The 19,191-nt window shown below is 30.3% G+C and overlaps 1 protein-coding gene across 1 annotated transcript in view; it reads left to right on the forward strand.

Moving 5' to 3' along the window:
- Positions 1 to 19,191, forward strand: part of LOC123296560 (titin) — a 175,143-nt gene that overhangs the window by 44,233 nt on the left and 111,719 nt on the right. The window contains 10 exon segments of the mRNA XM_044878085.1: positions 1,472 to 2,045; positions 2,592 to 3,512; positions 3,574 to 3,777; positions 3,833 to 3,993; positions 4,088 to 6,946; positions 7,810 to 9,220; positions 9,288 to 9,704; positions 10,465 to 10,571; positions 10,628 to 10,808; positions 10,869 to 10,955. Coding sequence (XP_044734020.1) covers positions 1,472 to 2,045; positions 2,592 to 3,512; positions 3,574 to 3,777; positions 3,833 to 3,993; positions 4,088 to 6,946; positions 7,810 to 9,220; positions 9,288 to 9,704; positions 10,465 to 10,571; positions 10,628 to 10,808; positions 10,869 to 10,955 — 6,922 coding nt within the window.

Consider the following 19,191-nt stretch of genomic DNA (forward strand, 5'->3'; position numbering starts at 1 on the left):
CCATAAAGGCTAAACATTGCACCTGCTAAATCTCTATCTAATAATTAACTAAGTGTCACACAAATTGTGCAATTTTATTATGTTTACTGTAATATTTTAATAGAGCCGAATAATGCGTCTCTTAGTCTGTTATTAAACATCAGTGGCGGTATTGTTTGTAAAATTTATTAAAACTTGCAAAATTATGATTGATCTAATTTTAATCAACCTACTCAATGCTTTTTCTACATTTTATTAATGAAAATATCCGCCATTGAAAATTGTTTCTTCGTCACTGAAAATATTATCATTGTTGTCTTAATAAAAAAGTCAGTTGCTAGTCTCCATGACCTCTATATACATACTACAATACCTAAAAACCACTTCAAAAAATATAAAAATTATTTAGCTTGTGAATAAAACAGAAATTTAGGAAATGGAAATTATTCTAAGGATAATTAACTCTTTCTAACATTCTAAGAACTATTGGGCAGGACCACATATTTATTTTAACCGAATATGCAAAATTTTAGTAACTTCTGTCTATTAAAATAGAAATAGTCGGCATAGCTGTGTGTGTGGTGTAAGCATCCTTTTTTTAAAATCTTTTTTAAATATGGGGATGGATGCTATTCTAATAACGGGAAAAAAGCCATACCATTGGTTTGGTGTAAAAAGGGTGCCATACCTGATCGAAGATGTTTTGGGTTCTGAAATCTTAAGTACCTGTTTTAATTTAGTGAAAATAAAATTTTTTATTCATTTTAATAAGGCTAAAATTTTCAGTTAGATGTGATACAGTGAGATACAGTGAAATTGTGGATTTCTCAAACCGAAAACAGATAGAATAGTATACTTTCATTATTTCATTTTATACAGTAATAAAAAGAACGAGGGGTTCGTGGCACACCCGGTAGGAAACATATTCCTTTCGTACTTTGGTACATAAATTTAGGTCTCAATTTCAGAAGTCAAATACTTGTTTGATTTATTAAAGAATATAATTTTATAGCTACTTTTAGTTTTTACTATATGAATTAATTGTAATATTAGTTTAAAAAATGCAATTACCATAAATGAATTTTTATTATCTGCGGATAACTTAAATCTGACGAGAACCCAAAGTATATTTTCGATATTAAACAAAGCCTCTGTCATACAAATTAGTCAGTATATAGACGTAGAAATTAGCATGTTCTTTAAAATTAAATTATTCCCACTTACTAAGTAACAGTCACCGCAAATTTAGCAAATAATTGTATAAATATTTCTTTTACTTTTTGGCATAGAAATTCTATTTTTGATACTTAATGGCATTGTTCCAAATTTCACTTTTTCACAAAATGTAATAATGTCTTACTAAAATTACTCAGTGTATAACAATATTAGTTAGCGTGCGTGTAGTTTGTAGTTAAAGGTGGGATTAGACTTGAAATTCATATTTTTCATAGAACACATTTTCATTATTTTTCTTCTTTTAATATGTTTATAGTTACTTTGTCAGAATAATACAGCGACATTAATTGTTCCCGAAGCATTCCCAAAAGACGCCGGTATATATTCAGCAATTGCTAGTAATCTTGCTGGTGAAGCAGTAAGTTCATGTAACGTTACAGTAAAAGGTCGTTTACCTGTTGAAACATCCGATTCAGAATTTGCCAGTGATATGGAACCAATAAAACCAAAAATACAAACACCATTAAAAGATGTATCAGTATTTGAAGGAAGTCGGGTCCGTTTAGATTGTGTTATTGTTGGACAACCTGAACCGGAAGTTATATGGTATCATGATGATCAACCAGTAAAAGAATCAACCGATTTTCAATTACTCTTCCAAGGTGATAAGTGTTCTTTGATTATTGAGGAAGCCTACTTGGAAGATGCTGGTGAATATAAAGCGGTTGCAATTAACTCAGCTGGTGAAGCTACAAGTAGTTGCCGATTATCTGTATCATCATTAGAAATAACAGAGCATCCAACAAGAAAACCACAACCTGAAAGAATTCTGCCAAGTGGTTCACCTCCTGTTTTTACAAAACTTTTATTGGATGTATTGATATCTGAAGGTAATTTTTTATTTAAACTAATTTTTATAATGTAAAATGTAGGTTAAAAACTGTTCGAGGTTTTCGTAAAGTTATATTTCTTTTTGATTTTTTGCAAAACAATAATGACACTAATTTAAAACTGAAAAAATTTGTCGACGTTCTAGCAGAAATTATTTGTAACACTAGCACTGAAGCACTGAAGCACTGAAGTGTATTGCATGGAAGTGTTTTAGTACTGAAGTGTATTGCACGGAATAAAATGGAACACAAACGAACTTAGGAACGATATAGTACATAAATGCGTCATATGACGCATTTATCCGGTGAAAAAGGAACACTACTGACATCTTATTTGTGACAGCAGTTTGTTTACATGGAATTCGATCACCTTGTGTAGTCTCCATGGACAAATTGATAATTACAATAAATTATAAACAAAGTTTAAAAGGCATGAATTATTATAGCATTATCCTGTTTTATCCCATTACCCTTTTTTATTTTACCGATGCCAATTAATAACAAATTCCGACAGTTTCTAAATAGTTCGTTGTTTGTTCACGACAGGTGAAAGTGTTACTTTGGAATGTGTAGTCACAGGAGATCCTAAGCCTGAAATTAAATGGCTTTTAAATAATCAAGAAATTAAAGAAGATTCACGAATCAAACTCACACATGACGACGATGGCAAAGTAACTTTGCAAATTGAAAAAGTTACATCAGACGATCGCGGTGTTTATACTATTCGAGCTTCCAATCCAAGTGGCGATGCTAAATGTTTTGCTCAATTAATTGTCAAATCCTTACGAGGAGCACCTGAAATAAAACCAAAGACTCCGTCTAATGAAATTGAAATACCGATACAAGTCACTGAAGAAGTTAAGAAGACTTCGACTGAAATAATACCGACGGTTATTACTGACGTGACTCCAACTAGTAATTTAAGCGAGAAATCATCTGTTTCATTAACTCAAAATGCATATACAATAGAAACTAGCAGTGAAACTACTAGTATTGTTTACAATAACAAATCGTGCGAATATAGTGACAAATCTGAAACTGAGGTACACAAATTTGACTTGCATGTTGATGAACCTTTAAAACCTATCGAAGCTAAAAAATCAATTGAACAAACTGATGTTAAGAAAATTGAAGAAAAAACCATTGAAATAATCAAGACTGAATCTAAGCCGACGCGGAAATTAATACCACCCAAATTTTTAACACCTGTTATGGGTAAAATTGTTGATGAAAATACAACAGTGGTTTTGGAAGGTGTATTAGAAGGATATCCAACACCAACAGTGACCTGGACAAAGAATGGACATGCAATACCAGAAAATGATGAACGAATTAGTGTTACGTGGGATTTGAACAAGACTAAAATAGAAATAAAAGATGCTACAAGTGTTGATGCAGGAAAGTATACCTGTCAAGCCATCAATGATGCTGGATCGGCGACTTGTACTGCGGATATAGTTGTAAAAAGTGCGTTAGAAATTATTTTTGTGTCTTATTATGCCTACTAAAATTATTATTTTTTGTTTAGAAAAAACTTTCCCTCCTGTGTTTGGTCGTCGCCTTCAAGCTCAATTAATCAAGAAAGGAGAACGTGTTGTAATGGAAGTTGAAGTAACTGGACTTCCAGATCCAACAATTTCTTGGTTTAAAGATGGCCAGCCATTGACTACTGAGCCAAACAACTTAACTTTAAAAAGTCAAGGCAATTGCCACACTTTAATCATCGAAAAAGGTATTTTTATTTTTAAAAACAAACATAATTTGTCTTAATTATCTTTATCTTGTAGCTGCGGTTGAGCATTCTGGTAAATATATGGTAAGAGCAGTTAATTCAAGTGGTGAAGCACAAAGCATAGCTGATTTTGCTGTATTTGAACCTTGCCCTGACACGATGGTTGAAGTGGTTAAAACTTTAGTGTTTGAAGATGCCCAAAAATTAGAACAATTGGTATGCTAATATTTCATTTTTATAATTCTTTTTTATATGTTGCTATTTACAAAATTTATATTTCATTTTTAAATTATATTTACTAAATTAATAGCAAAGTTCAGCTGAATCATCATTTACGAAAACTACACAAGAGTCGAGTACGATTGAAAAGATAAAATCTGCTCCAGAAGCATCTAAAGTTCCTATCTCTTCGAATATAATTCAGACACATGTATCTGAACATAAAGAATCAAGCTATAATTTTGAAACGAAATCCATACCAACAATCTCTCAGGATTCGTCTAAAGTAATTGAACATAAAATCGAAACCACGGAAAAAATTGAAAAACCAGTTCCAGTTGAAAAAAAAGAACCTGTAATAATACAACCTATTGAAATAAATAAAGATTTAACCGATTCAAGAACAACTATTGAGGATTTTCCAGATAAAATTAACATCATAGATGAGAATAGAAGTTTCCAACATAGTGTGAAACAAGAAATATCTTTCAATATTAAAAAACATTACAATGAAGGGTACAAACCGGAAATTTCATTGCCTGAAGTTCCACAAATTTTACCACAATTTCCAAAATTTGAAACCAAAACTGAAATACATCAAGAATCTTCAATTACAAAGCAGATACCCATTCAAATAGAAACTAAAGAAGAACAAATTGTTTTGCCAAAGTTACCTGATGTTACACCCATTAGTGTATTACCTGAAGCTCCTATTGTAACCCAAATTCCTATTGAAGTGCCAAAAGAAGAAGAGGAAGCGCGAAGTATTATTGACTCTTCATCTATAACCAAAGAAAGTGCTTATGAATTTTTTAAAACAAAGTTAGAAGAAAATTCTGAACCAATACCAGTAGATAGAACTCATTTACCCGAGAAGGTTCAACACTCATATATTGAATTTGAAAAAGCAAAATTTTCCGAAAGTGTTCCAAAACAAGAAGTAGAAGAAATTTGTACAAGGACTTATGTTAAAGCACCTCCTATTGATGTTCGAACAGAAGACATTATTCGTGTCGATCAAAAATCTACTAAAACAGAATTGATTTCAGAACCATTTAATTTAGTACCAGAACCGCCACCAGAAATAGGTTACATGCCAAAAGCATCTACTGAATCATACCAACGAGAGGATATTTCTCATAAAATAAAAAAACTTGAAAGTAATCATCAAGAGTTACCATCATCTCAAATTCCATCAGGAGGCATTAAAATATATCCAACACCTCAAGAAAATAATGTAGAAAAGAAAACTGAAACTACTACTACATTTTTAAAATCTGAACAGTATACAATTGAAAAAGAAGGTCCCATTTATCGTCCACAAGCTGAGATAAGTACACGTCCGTTAACTCCAAAACCATCTGCAGAAGCAATTGAAATGGAAAAATTATGGATTCCATCTAAATCACCTGAACCTTATGTGACAGAAACAAAATCTTATAGTTATGATCAACAAATAAAAGAAATGAAAAGTTTTGATAGTGAACCTGGATATGCGGCATCAACTTCGTCGTTTGAAACATTATCTTATAGCAGACCTCATTCATCGTTATCGACATCAGTGGAAAAACCATCTGCAGAAGGTATTGCAATGGAAAAATCATGGGCCCATAAACATGTTGGATCACATGCAAAAGTTTGGCCACCCCCAGAAACTGAAGTGCAACCAACTGCAACACCTTTATGGACATCAAATTTAACAGAGTCAGTAAGTCAAACGAAACAAACCAAAGAATACAGTTCTACACAATATACTCAAAAGTTCGAGTCCTCTCAGCCAATTACTCCAGTAATTTCTCAACCAGTTCAGTACTATAGATCTGAAACATCTCAATTGCAGCATAAAATGAATATTCCTGAAACAACTGAATATTCATCTAGTAAAACCATTAGCAGTATGGAATCAAATGAATTGGTAATTGAAGAGAAAAATATTAAACCTTCAGAAGTGAAGAAAACATCAACATTTATCACTAAAGACTACGAATTAAAGTCACCAGCGATTGTAAAAAATATAGAGCCAAAACGGGAGGAAATAAAACCATTAGAAATTATTCGTCCAATTTCTGTTCAAGATATTACAGACGAAATTTATTTAGAACCTGGATCTCCACCTGAAATAGCTTTTGCAGAACCACCACCACAAACGCGACGATTATCCTATGTGGAAACCATTGAACAAGAATTGGAACAAAATTTGGAAAAAGTTCCATCTAAAGTTTTGCCCGGATCTGTTCGAACTATTCCCCCACCGCCACCACCTAAAGAAAAATCTTTACCTCCAGTATTACCTCCACGTAAGGAAAAATTGGCAACTCCTCCTCCTTTACCAGCTAAGCCTGCATTCATAAAACCAATACCAAGTTACGAACCTTTACCCCCAAAAGAGTTTAAAGAAGAAAAATTCAGTTCAACTTCAATGACATCAAGTTTTGTAACAGAAAGTAGTACAATTAAAGATATAGGTTTTCGTAGTGTTAAGCCACCAACTACACTACCTAGATCCAAATCCACCGAACCATACATACCCCCACCAAATTTCGTAACACCTACAATTCAACAAATTCAACGTCCATTTTCTACAATTTCTTCAACAACTACGCATAAAACATTTACATCACACACTTTACCACGTAAGAAATCACCACCAAAGTCACTGTCACCAATTAATTTACAACCAGGGTCACCGCCTGAATATTTACGAGCTGAAGCACCAAAATCACCTCAAGTTAAACCAAAGGTAGCAGATACCGGTTATATGGCTGACACGGATGAGCCATTTATTCAATATAAATCGAATATAAGCAGCACTCAAGAAACTCATACTGTCCAAGAAAAACATTTTTACCATAAAAAAGTTGATCAGAAACATATTTCAAGATCAACAGCACAAAATCATGTTATGAAAGAAGATAAAAAATATGTTAGGCAAAATTCAGCTCCTTCAAAAGTAAGAAATGATCCATGACGCATGCTTGAAATGTGTGAATTAATAATTTGATTGTTTTATTTTTTTCATATTTTTATTATTTATTTTAACCAAATCTTTAGGTAATTTTTACAAAAATGCTTGTTACGTTTTCAATTTGTTTTTACTGTTTTAAAATTTTATCCTATTTTTCAGCAAAGTTATTAAAATTCGTGTTTTTAAAGTTGCTTAAAGTCAGCCCTGTAAGGGGATGGGGATATACGGCGTATATTTTGTGGTAGTACGATCTAACAAATTAGCCTATACCCTGGTCGAAAATTAAACAAATTGTATACTTTAAATCACTAGCGTATACGCTCTGATTCTTACGGTCTACGCGTATACCTTCCACTGATTTTGTGTTTATAGCACTACTTATAGTTTAAGCGAAAGTTTCCCAGTGATAATTTTGTAACGTTCGAAGATTTCTTCTTTATTTTAATTTTACGTTTGTGCATGTTCTTTAATTATTTCATAGATATTGTTGAATTTGATTTTCTAAAATTTCGTGGTACAATAATTTATATTTTTCGGGCAGTAAGGTCGATTTGTCGCCCAACTAGAACGAATTTCTATATAAAGTATATATAAGATCCACTAATTGATAGAAAAAAATTTGTGTGCAAATTTACTGATTTTGGTAAAAAATATTAAGGAACATTTTTACCAGAAAGATTAAAAAAATTCAGGCCATAGAAGTTTTCTAAGGCCATAGGGAAGTCTCGTTACTAGATTGATGCAACTTGAATGACTAGTAAATGTTGTGTTTAATTTTTTTGTACTACTAAAGATGAAATATAAAATGTTTGAAATTTTTGAAATAATATTTCAATATTTAATTTCAGACACTTACCACACCTGAAATTGTAAAGAAATATGAAATTGAAACCAAAATACAACGTGATGAACGAGATTCCAGTTTAGAAGCATTTCCATATAAACCTGATCCACCACGTACTAAACGTACAAAATGCCCACCACCACCAAGCCCATCAAAATTCATCAAGGGCGAATTCCGAGAAAGCGACTACGAGAGTGATTTTGATGGACGAATTCAACCAATTTGGAATAAAGGTGATAAACATTATAAACCAATCCATCCTGTTTTAAATTGTAATAATCGTCCACAATCTGTTACCAAATCACCAATACCCCCAACAGAATTTGACAATCCACCGAAAATCGATGGACCCCCACGTCCTAAATTTGAGCCAATTGAAAAACCAAAACAAGTATATAGTAAATTTCATGAAAAATCACAAACTACACAAAAACAACAAACACTTATTAAACCAAAAGCAATTTCGGCACAATTGGTAGGTTCTCCAATTACCCCTAAAACAACCACTGTTATAAACTATATTAAACCTGGTTCTCCACCTGAGCTAAGTTATGCCCCTCCACCACAAAAAGTACAATATTATCGCTCTACAACCAGTGCACCATATCACAACGCAACACAAACTGAAACTTCCAATATTGTACAATTCAATGAATCTACTGAAAACTCACACCGAGTTGTAAACATACAACAAACTACAAAAATTATTAAATTTGGTGATAAACCAAAGAGTAAAATCACTGAAATTACACCACAATCAAATAATATCTACCTACGCCGTGGAAGTTTACCACAAACACCAACTCCATCGAAATTTATAAGAGGTGAGTTTCGAGAAAGCGATTATGAAAGCGAATTTGAATCAGCAAAGATACGTCCAAAATGGGCACCTGGTGATAGTGATACAGATGAACCACATTATCGACGTGTTCGAGCTCCAGCTATGCATCGTTCATCAAGTGTACCTGCACGTAAAGAACGTGTCTTGACTCCAATGGAGTTTGATACACAACCCCCATTAATGCCAACCAAAATAACATTTGAATCCAATGATGACGAAAGAGCTAAAAAGTCTGTTCGAAGACAATTCAGCAAAGATTTTAAACAACAACAGCAGCGTAACGTCTCTAAAGTGTCTAAAGTAATTGCACCATATAACAATAATATTCAACCAGGATCACCACCAGAATATGGGTATATTCCATCACAAACTGTTGCGTCTACTGCAACAAAAATTGCTACGAAACATATGGATGAAATGACAAGTACTTTCAAATCAAAAGCACAGCAATTTGCGCAGGATATTATGACAGATGTGAATAAGAAACAGCAACCAAAACAAACAAAATCAATTACAAAGGGTACAGATTCAGATGCTCAAGTTTATCGCGAAGAATCTAGAATTGCTCAACATGGTAAATATTTTAATTTACAATTAATTGCTTTATTTTGCTAATCGGTGTTTTTTTTTTTAATTTACAGGTACAAAACATGTTGATCCTGATACTGGTTTAATATACTTTAAATATGATTTTGGTTACGAATTCGGAATTGTTTTACCCGGCGTGGGTAAAAATGGTGAAATTCCTCAACCAACAAAAACAATAATTGCTCCACCTAAAAGAGATTCAGATATTGAAGTACCAATAATTCATGAAAGCACTAGTGGTTCATCGTCAATTAAAAAAGGTGCCAGAAAAGTACCAAAATATGATTCAGAAAGTGAATTATCTGAAATGGCCGATACAGATTTTAATCGACGTAAACGAGTTAATAGTTTACCACAACCCAGTGATTATTCAACACAAAATCCACCATATATACGAATACCAAATACACCAAGTCCTAACTCTCTATCACCAAGTATACCCAGTATTTCTCCAGCTTACAATAATTTGGGTAACAATTATTATATACTTCATTGGTGTTGTGGATATTTTTTGTGCCAATTATTGCTACATATAATTTTATCTAATAATATGCTTGCAAGCATTTTGTTTTTGCTTCTCTCGATTGTGTCTTGTTTTTGCGAAGAAAAAAATCCAAATTGCTTTAATTAACTACTACCACATAGCTTAGTTTATCTCCTTAGAATTTGAAAAAAATTTTGTTTTTACAAAAACCCGATATTACAAGTCGGCGAAATAATTCAATCAGCAGATTTTGGCTACGTAGCTCCGATTTATATAATGAAATGTCTCAATTGGGAGGATCTATAGAAATTCAAAGTTTTAGAGATTTGCATGTATTGAGAAGTTTTTACCGTTTGTATCAAACTATTAATATTACCAAAATTTTCGCTAATTGAGCTAATTAATGAATTATTCGGTTTCTGACAAAAACTTGCCTCTGGAAAAATTGAACGTTCCTGAATACTCATGATATCGTTCTGAACGTTCCATAAATTTTGAGTTTTTGTCTATTATAGTCATTGTTATGATGCGTTAGGAATGATACAGTAATTTTTTAGGACATTTGGTGTTACCACCGCCTACAATTTGACGGATATTAAATACGCTATATGTAATGATGCTTGTTGTGGGAAAATAACATCCCTTAATTGATATGAAAAACTCAACAAATTTGCGTGCACACTAACAAATTGTGAATTTGTAAAATTTAATAATTTTAGTTTAATTATTCATGTTTTCAATTGTAGGTTATCAAGTTGAAACACCAACCAGTGCCTTATCAAGTCCACGAAATATTCAATCGGACCATATCCGTCCTTCTGACCAGCCCCCAAAACCACCAATGTTTATAACTGTAAGTGAATCCATATTTTTAGAAAGTCGCACAAACTTAATTTATTCAACTTTTAGCCACTTCGTGATATAGCTGTTATTGCTGGACAAACTGCCAAATTTGAGTGTATTGTACAAGCTGAACCAACACCAAATATTATATGGACAAAGAATGGTCGAATCATTGCAAATTGTTCCGATTATCAAGCATATTACAGGAATGGAGTATGTCGTTTGACTATACCCAAAGCATATCCAGGTATATAATTTAAACGTAATCAAATGTAAGAAAAATATGCACCGTAAATTTATTTTACAGGTGATGCTGGAACGTATAATTGTACTGCAACAAATTCACAAGGCACTGCAAGTACAACAGCAAATCTTCAAGTGCCAGGTGAGCGTCGTTCTTCTTATATTTAACAGAAGATGTAATTGCTATGGTGATGGGAAAAAATGTCTCTCTTCATAACTCTAACAACACTTTTTTTTATACTCTCTATTATGTAGATTTGAATAAAAATTAATTACACATTTTATTACTTAAAACGATTTTTTTACGAAACGAAATGTTACGAATATGTCATTTAAGTACTACGATAATATAAGCAACATAATAAATACACGGAAATCCGTGTGTCTTTCATGTGGTTTCGTCTTTATATTTATAAGCGAAAATACTCATGTCGTATCCATGACAAACTTATTCATATCAAGATACTTAATTTTCTAGTCAAAATATGTATTCGAGTAATAAAAATCTTACTCAGAATATCATGAAAAGTGCCCTTATTTTATTTTGTTAATTTTTTTTTTGACGCTTTGTTAGTTATGATTTAAATATCTATTATTTTATAGTTTTTAAATGTTGGGTCGTAATGCTATTTTTATTGAATATCATATTGGACAAGTCCTATATTATTAAATTTTTTATTGGTCTTAAAATACTTTTTTTAATGCAATTTTTGACACTTACTGCGTAGTTACTTTAAACACCAATTACAGGTTATTGAGTGTTACAGGTTAAGTTACTCAATCACACGCTAACAAGAAGCGGGCATTTTAAAACTTGACAGTTACCAATCCGAAGTTTGTTGTTTGTTAAATACGTTTTATAAAATGAAATTTTTTAAATTAATATGGTTGAAAAAGTAAATTCTAAAAAAAATTGAATAGTTTTTGACATGAAACATGTTTTTTTTAATACCTATCTCGTACCGAGCCATAAAATTAAAAGAGGAAATAAATCTTTTTGAATTTTGGCTGTTGAAATGGGGAATTGCAGACGTGGTCACGATATTTGGCGATGAAAATTTTAAACAATATTAGACTTTAAATCATTTTTATTTTTTATTTACTAATAAATAAACGCGGTGGAACTAATTATATATATTTTTTTTTTGCATGAATTACAGTTTATTTGTCCTGAACATGAATGCCCAGAAAAAATTTTTATCAAAGAAATGAAGCCTTTGTAGTTTCCAACTCTTGACGGATATATCGCTTAAGTGCGTTTAAATAGCATTTTGCTCGTGATAAATAATCTTTGCGTAAAACTAAACATTGAGTAATTGGCTTTTAACGTAACTATTAGGGAACTAAGCGGTAAAAATTGTGTTTCAAAAACTTTTATAAATTTTGTTTTCTGCTTATATATCAGAATATTCGAAAAGAGGCTCATATAATAAAATAAATCAAATAATGTACAAGTTTACGACCCTTCCAAGTGTAAATGAGCTTCTGATAAAAAGAATCTAGTATTTTAGATGTTTGCTACGTCAGAGATCATTCAAAGTATTATTATTTTTACATATAATTTTTTTTAATGCGTTTTTAAAAATATATTTTACCCATTTTCTTTTCTTAAATTTTAAAAGAGTGCATTTTATTACTATTTTTTTTTTTGGGTATATTTATTTTTATTTGTTGTTGTTATTAATTTTTATTTATATGACTGAAAAAAAAAATGTTTGAAGAATATTAAGAAAATACACATTTTTATTGCCATATTGCTTAATGAGTTTTTATTTTACAAAAAAAAAAAATTATTTTGTGTAATTTTTATTTATATTTAAAATATATTTAGATTATTTATTATTTTGTAGATGTTGTAATTTCATTAAAGATGCTTTTTTCACTTAATGAATTTTTTAATTTCTTTTCTCTTATTTATTTATTTATTTTTCTTATTTGTGTATATACTTAATGTAGAAAAATTTATGTGGGCTTTTTTATGTTCTTTTAAGAATTGTTTAGGTGGTATTTTAGTATGATCTATGCTTTTTAGTGTACATCTATTTTTATCCTGTGTAGTGCTCATATTTTATTTTTTAATTATACATAATTTATGCATATTTTAATTAGCAGGTATTTCTAATGAGTTCCAACATTAATAAATTATTGATATAATTATACTTTTATGAACTTGATATAGTGTTTAAAAAAATATAAAGAACGGATACAAGCATAATTACCGTTTATTGAGCCTCTAGGCAGGGATGTTGACCATTTTTAAAGGTTTTCTACGGGTTTCTACGAATTTTCTACATATAGGATTTCAAGTGATATTTTCGTTTTTATTTTGTGTCAAAATTACTGTTAATACCTAGTTTTATCATATTTTGATTCAAAATTTTTTTGTTATTCTTACGATTTTTTCACAAAGGAAAGAGAGTTTAAAGTACAGAGCTTGTAGTTTCTCGAATATGAGATGAAATCTTAATATTTTAAGCGACAACATTCTGAAAAACTACACACCTAATAGTAAAATGGATATATTGCTTGTTATATGTTACTTCCGCTCTTTAAAAGAGTGATCTGGGAACGCCAACTTTAGGATGGCATTATTAAAAGTCGTTGAAGTATTTTTAATAGCACCGTATACTTTATAAAGTGTATTACTAGAGGAATGTATACACATGGGAATCGTCTTATAAATAAGAATCATCTGGTCTAAAATTTTATAAACTTCAATCTCATAGAACATAATATGTAAGTAAAGAAAATATTTTCAGGCAGTTTAAGCAACTGAAAACTAATTAAATACCACTATATCTTAATTAAAATAACTTTTAGTATATGCCGCTAGCTTTCTATGGCATCTGTGGTCAATGGAAAATGTGGTCAAAGACATAGATTCTAAATTTTTTTTTTTAGTAATTATAAACCAGCTACTGTTCTCTCGTCCGAACTGAAAACTACAATCTAAAAGAACAACGAAACACTGATGTCGTAATTAATTAATGGTTTAAAATTTTCCGTTTAAAACGACTTGTAGATTGAACATTTGAAACAATTACATATAAAAATGTTCTGTTTCTGATAGAATTTCTTATTTGCGTTTATTAAAATTAAAATTGTCTCATTAGGCACTCAGCCTGAAGTAAGTGTAAATAGTCTAGACAGGTGGCATTTGCGCATTAAAGTATGTAAAATAAAATCTTTTTTCGTCATTTGCATAGCATAGTAAACAAACATATGAATGTAGATGATTGGAAAAGCGTTCTTTTTAGAAAAATAATAGTTTATAGTATCCCGTACTACACAAATTACACATTAGGTGTACAATTATAAGTACCTATCGATACTTCGTTTTGGAAGATCCACGTAGAGTAGATTGTTCCTGTAAAGTGTGCGGAATTTATTTCCTTCTCTTCCGATGCATTAAACATTTACCCTTCGATTTTTAAAGAAAATATTTATTCCTTCTTTTGGAAGTTAGATATTGTATTTTAATTAAATAATTATTTACTTATATAAAAATTTATGATTGCATTTTATGCAAAAAATAACACTTTTATTTATTACTTTAGTTAGAGCCAAAAATTTATTAGGTGCAACATAAAATAAATTAATTACATGTTTTATTAAATGACCGATTAATTTAAATTTATTTTAATCACTATAAATAGTTTTAAAGTATAAAATATAGTCAAACATGAAAATTTATTTGTTTGCCAACTAATAATACTACAAAATATTTCGAAAATATTATGCAGGGAGCTTTCCAAAACCGATGTGCCCCATTTAAAATTTTTTATCTCAGTAATTACCAAAAAGAACATATATACAAAAAACAGAAGGGTCAGGACCCAACAAAAACACAAAATTTCTGAAAAGTTGCCAACTAAATGATTAGTCCTAGAGATATTAACAAAAAAATTCTTTAAAATATTGCGTTTTGTATAGAATGCGGACCTTATCGTTGAAAATACTTGCACAAATGTTAAGGGAACTCGATTTAAAAATTTTTTGATCCAAAATTACTTTAAAGTACAAGTTTTATGAAATTCCGAAAAAAATTTACTGTCGCTAATTTCGAACTGAAAGCAATTTTGACTCAAAAATACAAAAATTATGGTTTTCATAATCGGTGTATACGTTCATTTAATTTTTTTGCGGATTAAGACAAGGTAGCGAAAACTCGATTGTAAATTTTCGCAATCCGATATCTTAGTACGGCGGCCAGATTCTTTGTAGTACTTTTTTGACGAATGATGACGAGAAAAGAAAAAAGCTAAATTTGTAACTTTTATGTCTGCAGTATGCTTTACACGCTCAATTACGGCGACCCTCCATCTGGTGACATTGCAATGGTATTCAGATAAAATTGCCAGTAATATCGATCACGTTTAATATCCTATGGTTTAGTTCTTATTATTATAATGGTAATTACTTTCCTTAACAGATTTTTCCTGCCTTTTATAGACTAAAATTTAACCCATACATCCAATTTATAAATTCTAAGTAATTAATGATTAATGTCAATATTAACAATTATTCACAGAACTATTAATAATATTTAATTTCAGTTAATTCTAATAATTTTAGTTTATCATTCTCATTTTTGCAAGAAATAAAAATGAGAATCTGTTGTATTAGCGTCAGGGAGAACATTTTAATCTTCCCAAAACTTCGAGTTCTAGCCTCAATTATTTGTGGCATGAATCTCTGATTTAGATTTTACGAAGGAAAGTATATCTCACGTAGGGTCATTGGTGACACAATTGACGTTTTTCCAGTCCTTGTCCAAGTTTCAACCAAATCTAGTAAACCAAACCTTGCAGGTTGGATAGTTTTCCGCATGCCTCGATCATGGCTAATAAATGATGTTTTGAATTTGTAATCCTTGCTCAAGCCTAAATCTAGGGTAATATATCAAGTATTAGTTTATCAGTCCTTGCCTACGTCTTGGTCAACGCTAATAAAATAGAGCCTAGGTTTGTCAATCCTTGCTCAAACTTTAAGGTAAGAACTAAACATGATACTATATGAATTGAGATTAGCACCAAGAATAACAGACAAGCATTCCATGCTTGGTCGAAGACTAAATGATTAGACTTAAAAACAGACCAAATACCCAAGGTTGACACAATTACAATCATTCAGTATTCAAGACTGGGCTAGTCTTTGTTTCCAAACGTAGACCATTGCTTTACAATCTTTTCTCTGAGTTGAACCATTATTGGGTCGTTTATTATTTATTTTATGGGACGAAATATACCTTTATATTGGTGGTCTAGAAATAAACGGATCGTTTTTGCATTCCCTTAAGTTTTTTTTTTTTTAATTTTATACTGCGTGTTTAACTACTATGGTCATATACGCAGTATCAGCTTAAGTTTTTTTTTTCTTAAAAAATTCATTGAAAAATATTGTTGTTTTTCATTGTTTTCGATTCTACAAAAGTAAAGGTGTTTCAATCCAGATATGAATTGATGGTTTGTTGATCTTAATTTCATATTAACTACATCTGAATAATAATTAAAAGGGTTTTAATGGGATCAAACTTTTTTTAAAGTATAGGCGAAACAAAATTCTTTTTTCGGGGTCAATGTATTTCGAAACAAAATTTTACGAATTAAATTATTTATCCGAAATCATAATTTTCAAAATAATATTTTCCGACTAATAAAAACTTTCGTGTTTTGTGGATATTATCTTGTGGAATTTACTTGTTTTATCCGGAAAATAGGTCCGAAAACTTAATATGTACCTAGATTTTAGTGTCTAGTTAATATTAACTTCATGATGAGAGACAGAGTTTATGAGTTTGTAAATAAAATGAAAATGATAAATTTTTGTGACATCATTGGCAGGGTTTTTCTTCATTAAGTATTAAAAAAACGTACACATAATTTTGAAGGTAAGTAAGTAAATCATCAACTATATAAAGCGGAGCAGAGTAGGTTGAAAATGTGGAGGTTTCCCAATTTAGTTACATGAATATTTTTCAATATGTAACATTATATTATGATGGTGAGATGAGTTTTATAATGTATTATTCATTAAAATATATATTTATAAATAGAATATCTCACCTGCACTAACTCACTTTATAATATATTAATATTAGTAGGTAGTTAATAATAAAATATTATGTTTATGTTACAATTTTTACTCATAGACCGTTAGCCCATAATCAAGTGATTCTTTTTGTCTGCCAATTGGGGGATCGATTCAGAAAGGAGTATCACATAAAAAAAATTTTTCCAAAACAAATTAATATGCAAAACAAAAAGAAAACCGACTGCAAAAGAAAAACTTTTTCAAAACAAATTAATATGCACTAAAAAGTAAAAATATTACGATAATATAATGTAGTTAAAATTATTGTTATTTTTGGAGTCGTTGTCAGCTAAGGAAACAATTTTGACAGAACAGTTTGCTACATTAGCTTAGCTGATACCGATTCCAAAAATAACAATAATTTTAACTACATTATATTATCGTTATTTTTTTACTTTTTAGTGCATATTAATTTGTTTTGGAAAAGTTTTTCTTTTGAAGTCGGTTTTCTTTTTGTTTTTTTTTATTTTGCGATTTTTAGTGAATCTGAAGTACACTAACTAATTTGTCATTAAAAAAAGAAGCATCGAAATCGGTTGGCGTGATATTGAGTTATCCGACCTCTTGTCGTGCATATACTTAATGCAAATTTAAGACTTTTATGGTTTTCTCATGGATGTCGTTGTCAGAACTGGACCAAAATGAAATGGGATAAAAATGAAATGGGATACACGCTTCACGTGCCACCAGCTTTCAAATAGATAAAAAATCATCAAAATCAGTTCACCCAGTCGAAAGTTCAGAGGTTAACACACATAAAAAAAATACAGTCGAATTGATAACCTTCTCCTTTTTTGTTTGAAGTCGGTTAAAAAGTAACCGGGCGGATAAAGTACCTCCAGAAAAAGCTTTTGTTGAAAATTATTCTATACCTTGAATCTATAATCTATTCGAGACCTTGAAATGTTAACGGAAGGCCTTCTGAAGATCAACTTCAAAATTGCAAGAAAGAGGAATGCATATTTTTAGTTTTTTATATTTTTTTTACAATTTATTTAAGGTAATAAAATTAAGATCACCGTTAGACTAAATGACTTTCTTTTAAAATAAACGACAGACAAAAATACTCGAAATGCGAAAATCACAAACAAAATTTATATAAATTTGATACTTCGATAGCCACTGTTGAAAATTCATTTTTCTTTATTACTAAATTTATTTTTAACAATCCTTCAAATGCTATCCAAAAAGAATCGTAAAATTTTCGATTTATTATGGGCTTATGGGCTACGTGCATTATTCATGTTTTTCTTACGAAAAATTTATTTTTAAATTTTTTTGTCATAACAACCAACATACGGTAGCTATAGGTGTATATGCGAAATAAATGAAAATTCTTTCCTGGTGAATTTTTATGAAAATTGTGTGAAGAACATGTTACAATTTATTTATGCAGTCATAACAATTTATCTTTATTTCAATTATTCTTAAAAAAAACAATATTTAGTATTCTGTTAGTACAGTCTCGCTAGCTTAAATTTCACCTAAAAATTTTTAAAACTGAAAAACTTTTATATTAGGTAGTAATTAGGTAAAAAAAAGTTTTTTGGAACATTAAACCCCTCTCCAAACCTTGAATCTTGCTCCTAGCAAGTAGAGAATATCATAAAAATTTGACTACGAATTTTTCAAAGTGGTAAGAAAATTGTACAAAATCTTATTTTGCCTCTGATTTGGAAGTAATTCATTTTCAGAAGTAAATTTTCTCGTGAAAATACCAAAATCGGTTTATTTCTGTCAATATTTAAAAATAATTTCTGTCGATATCTTAGAAACTTGATTAATGGCAAAATGAACTAGATTTTCATTTTGTTTCAAATAAACCAGAAACCCAATGTCAGCTTTAAACGAACATACTCAATAGTAAACACATGATAAGTATAAAAATAATAATTATTGAAAAATGCTTATGAAAAGTTCATATTACCTCTTCCAACTACTTTAACGGATTATACTCTGATTTTGAATATTTAACCTAGTCTAGAATAGAAAGATTGATCGTAGAAACCAAACTTCGGTACAAGTCTCAAGGAATGAATGATAGGTGACTGTTATCAGATTTCATTCGTCCTTTGAAATAATCTTCGAAGCCCTTTTTTAACGATATTTTTAGCTATGAGGCTTCTTTATTTTTAGAGTTTTAGTTTCAATAGTTACCATTAATTTTACTAATTTTATTACAAAGGAATCAAAACTATTCACTATTTTCCAAATTTTTACTGGTTTTATAATTCGGGAAAATATTCTTTTTATGCGGGTAAAGAAAATTTTTTAATTGTGTAGGAGTTTACTGA

The sequence above is a fragment of the Chrysoperla carnea genome, chromosome 3, assembly GCF_905475395.1.
Source record: "Chrysoperla carnea chromosome 3, inChrCarn1.1, whole genome shotgun sequence".
NCBI classification, from domain to species: domain Eukaryota; kingdom Metazoa; phylum Arthropoda; class Insecta; order Neuroptera; family Chrysopidae; genus Chrysoperla; species Chrysoperla carnea.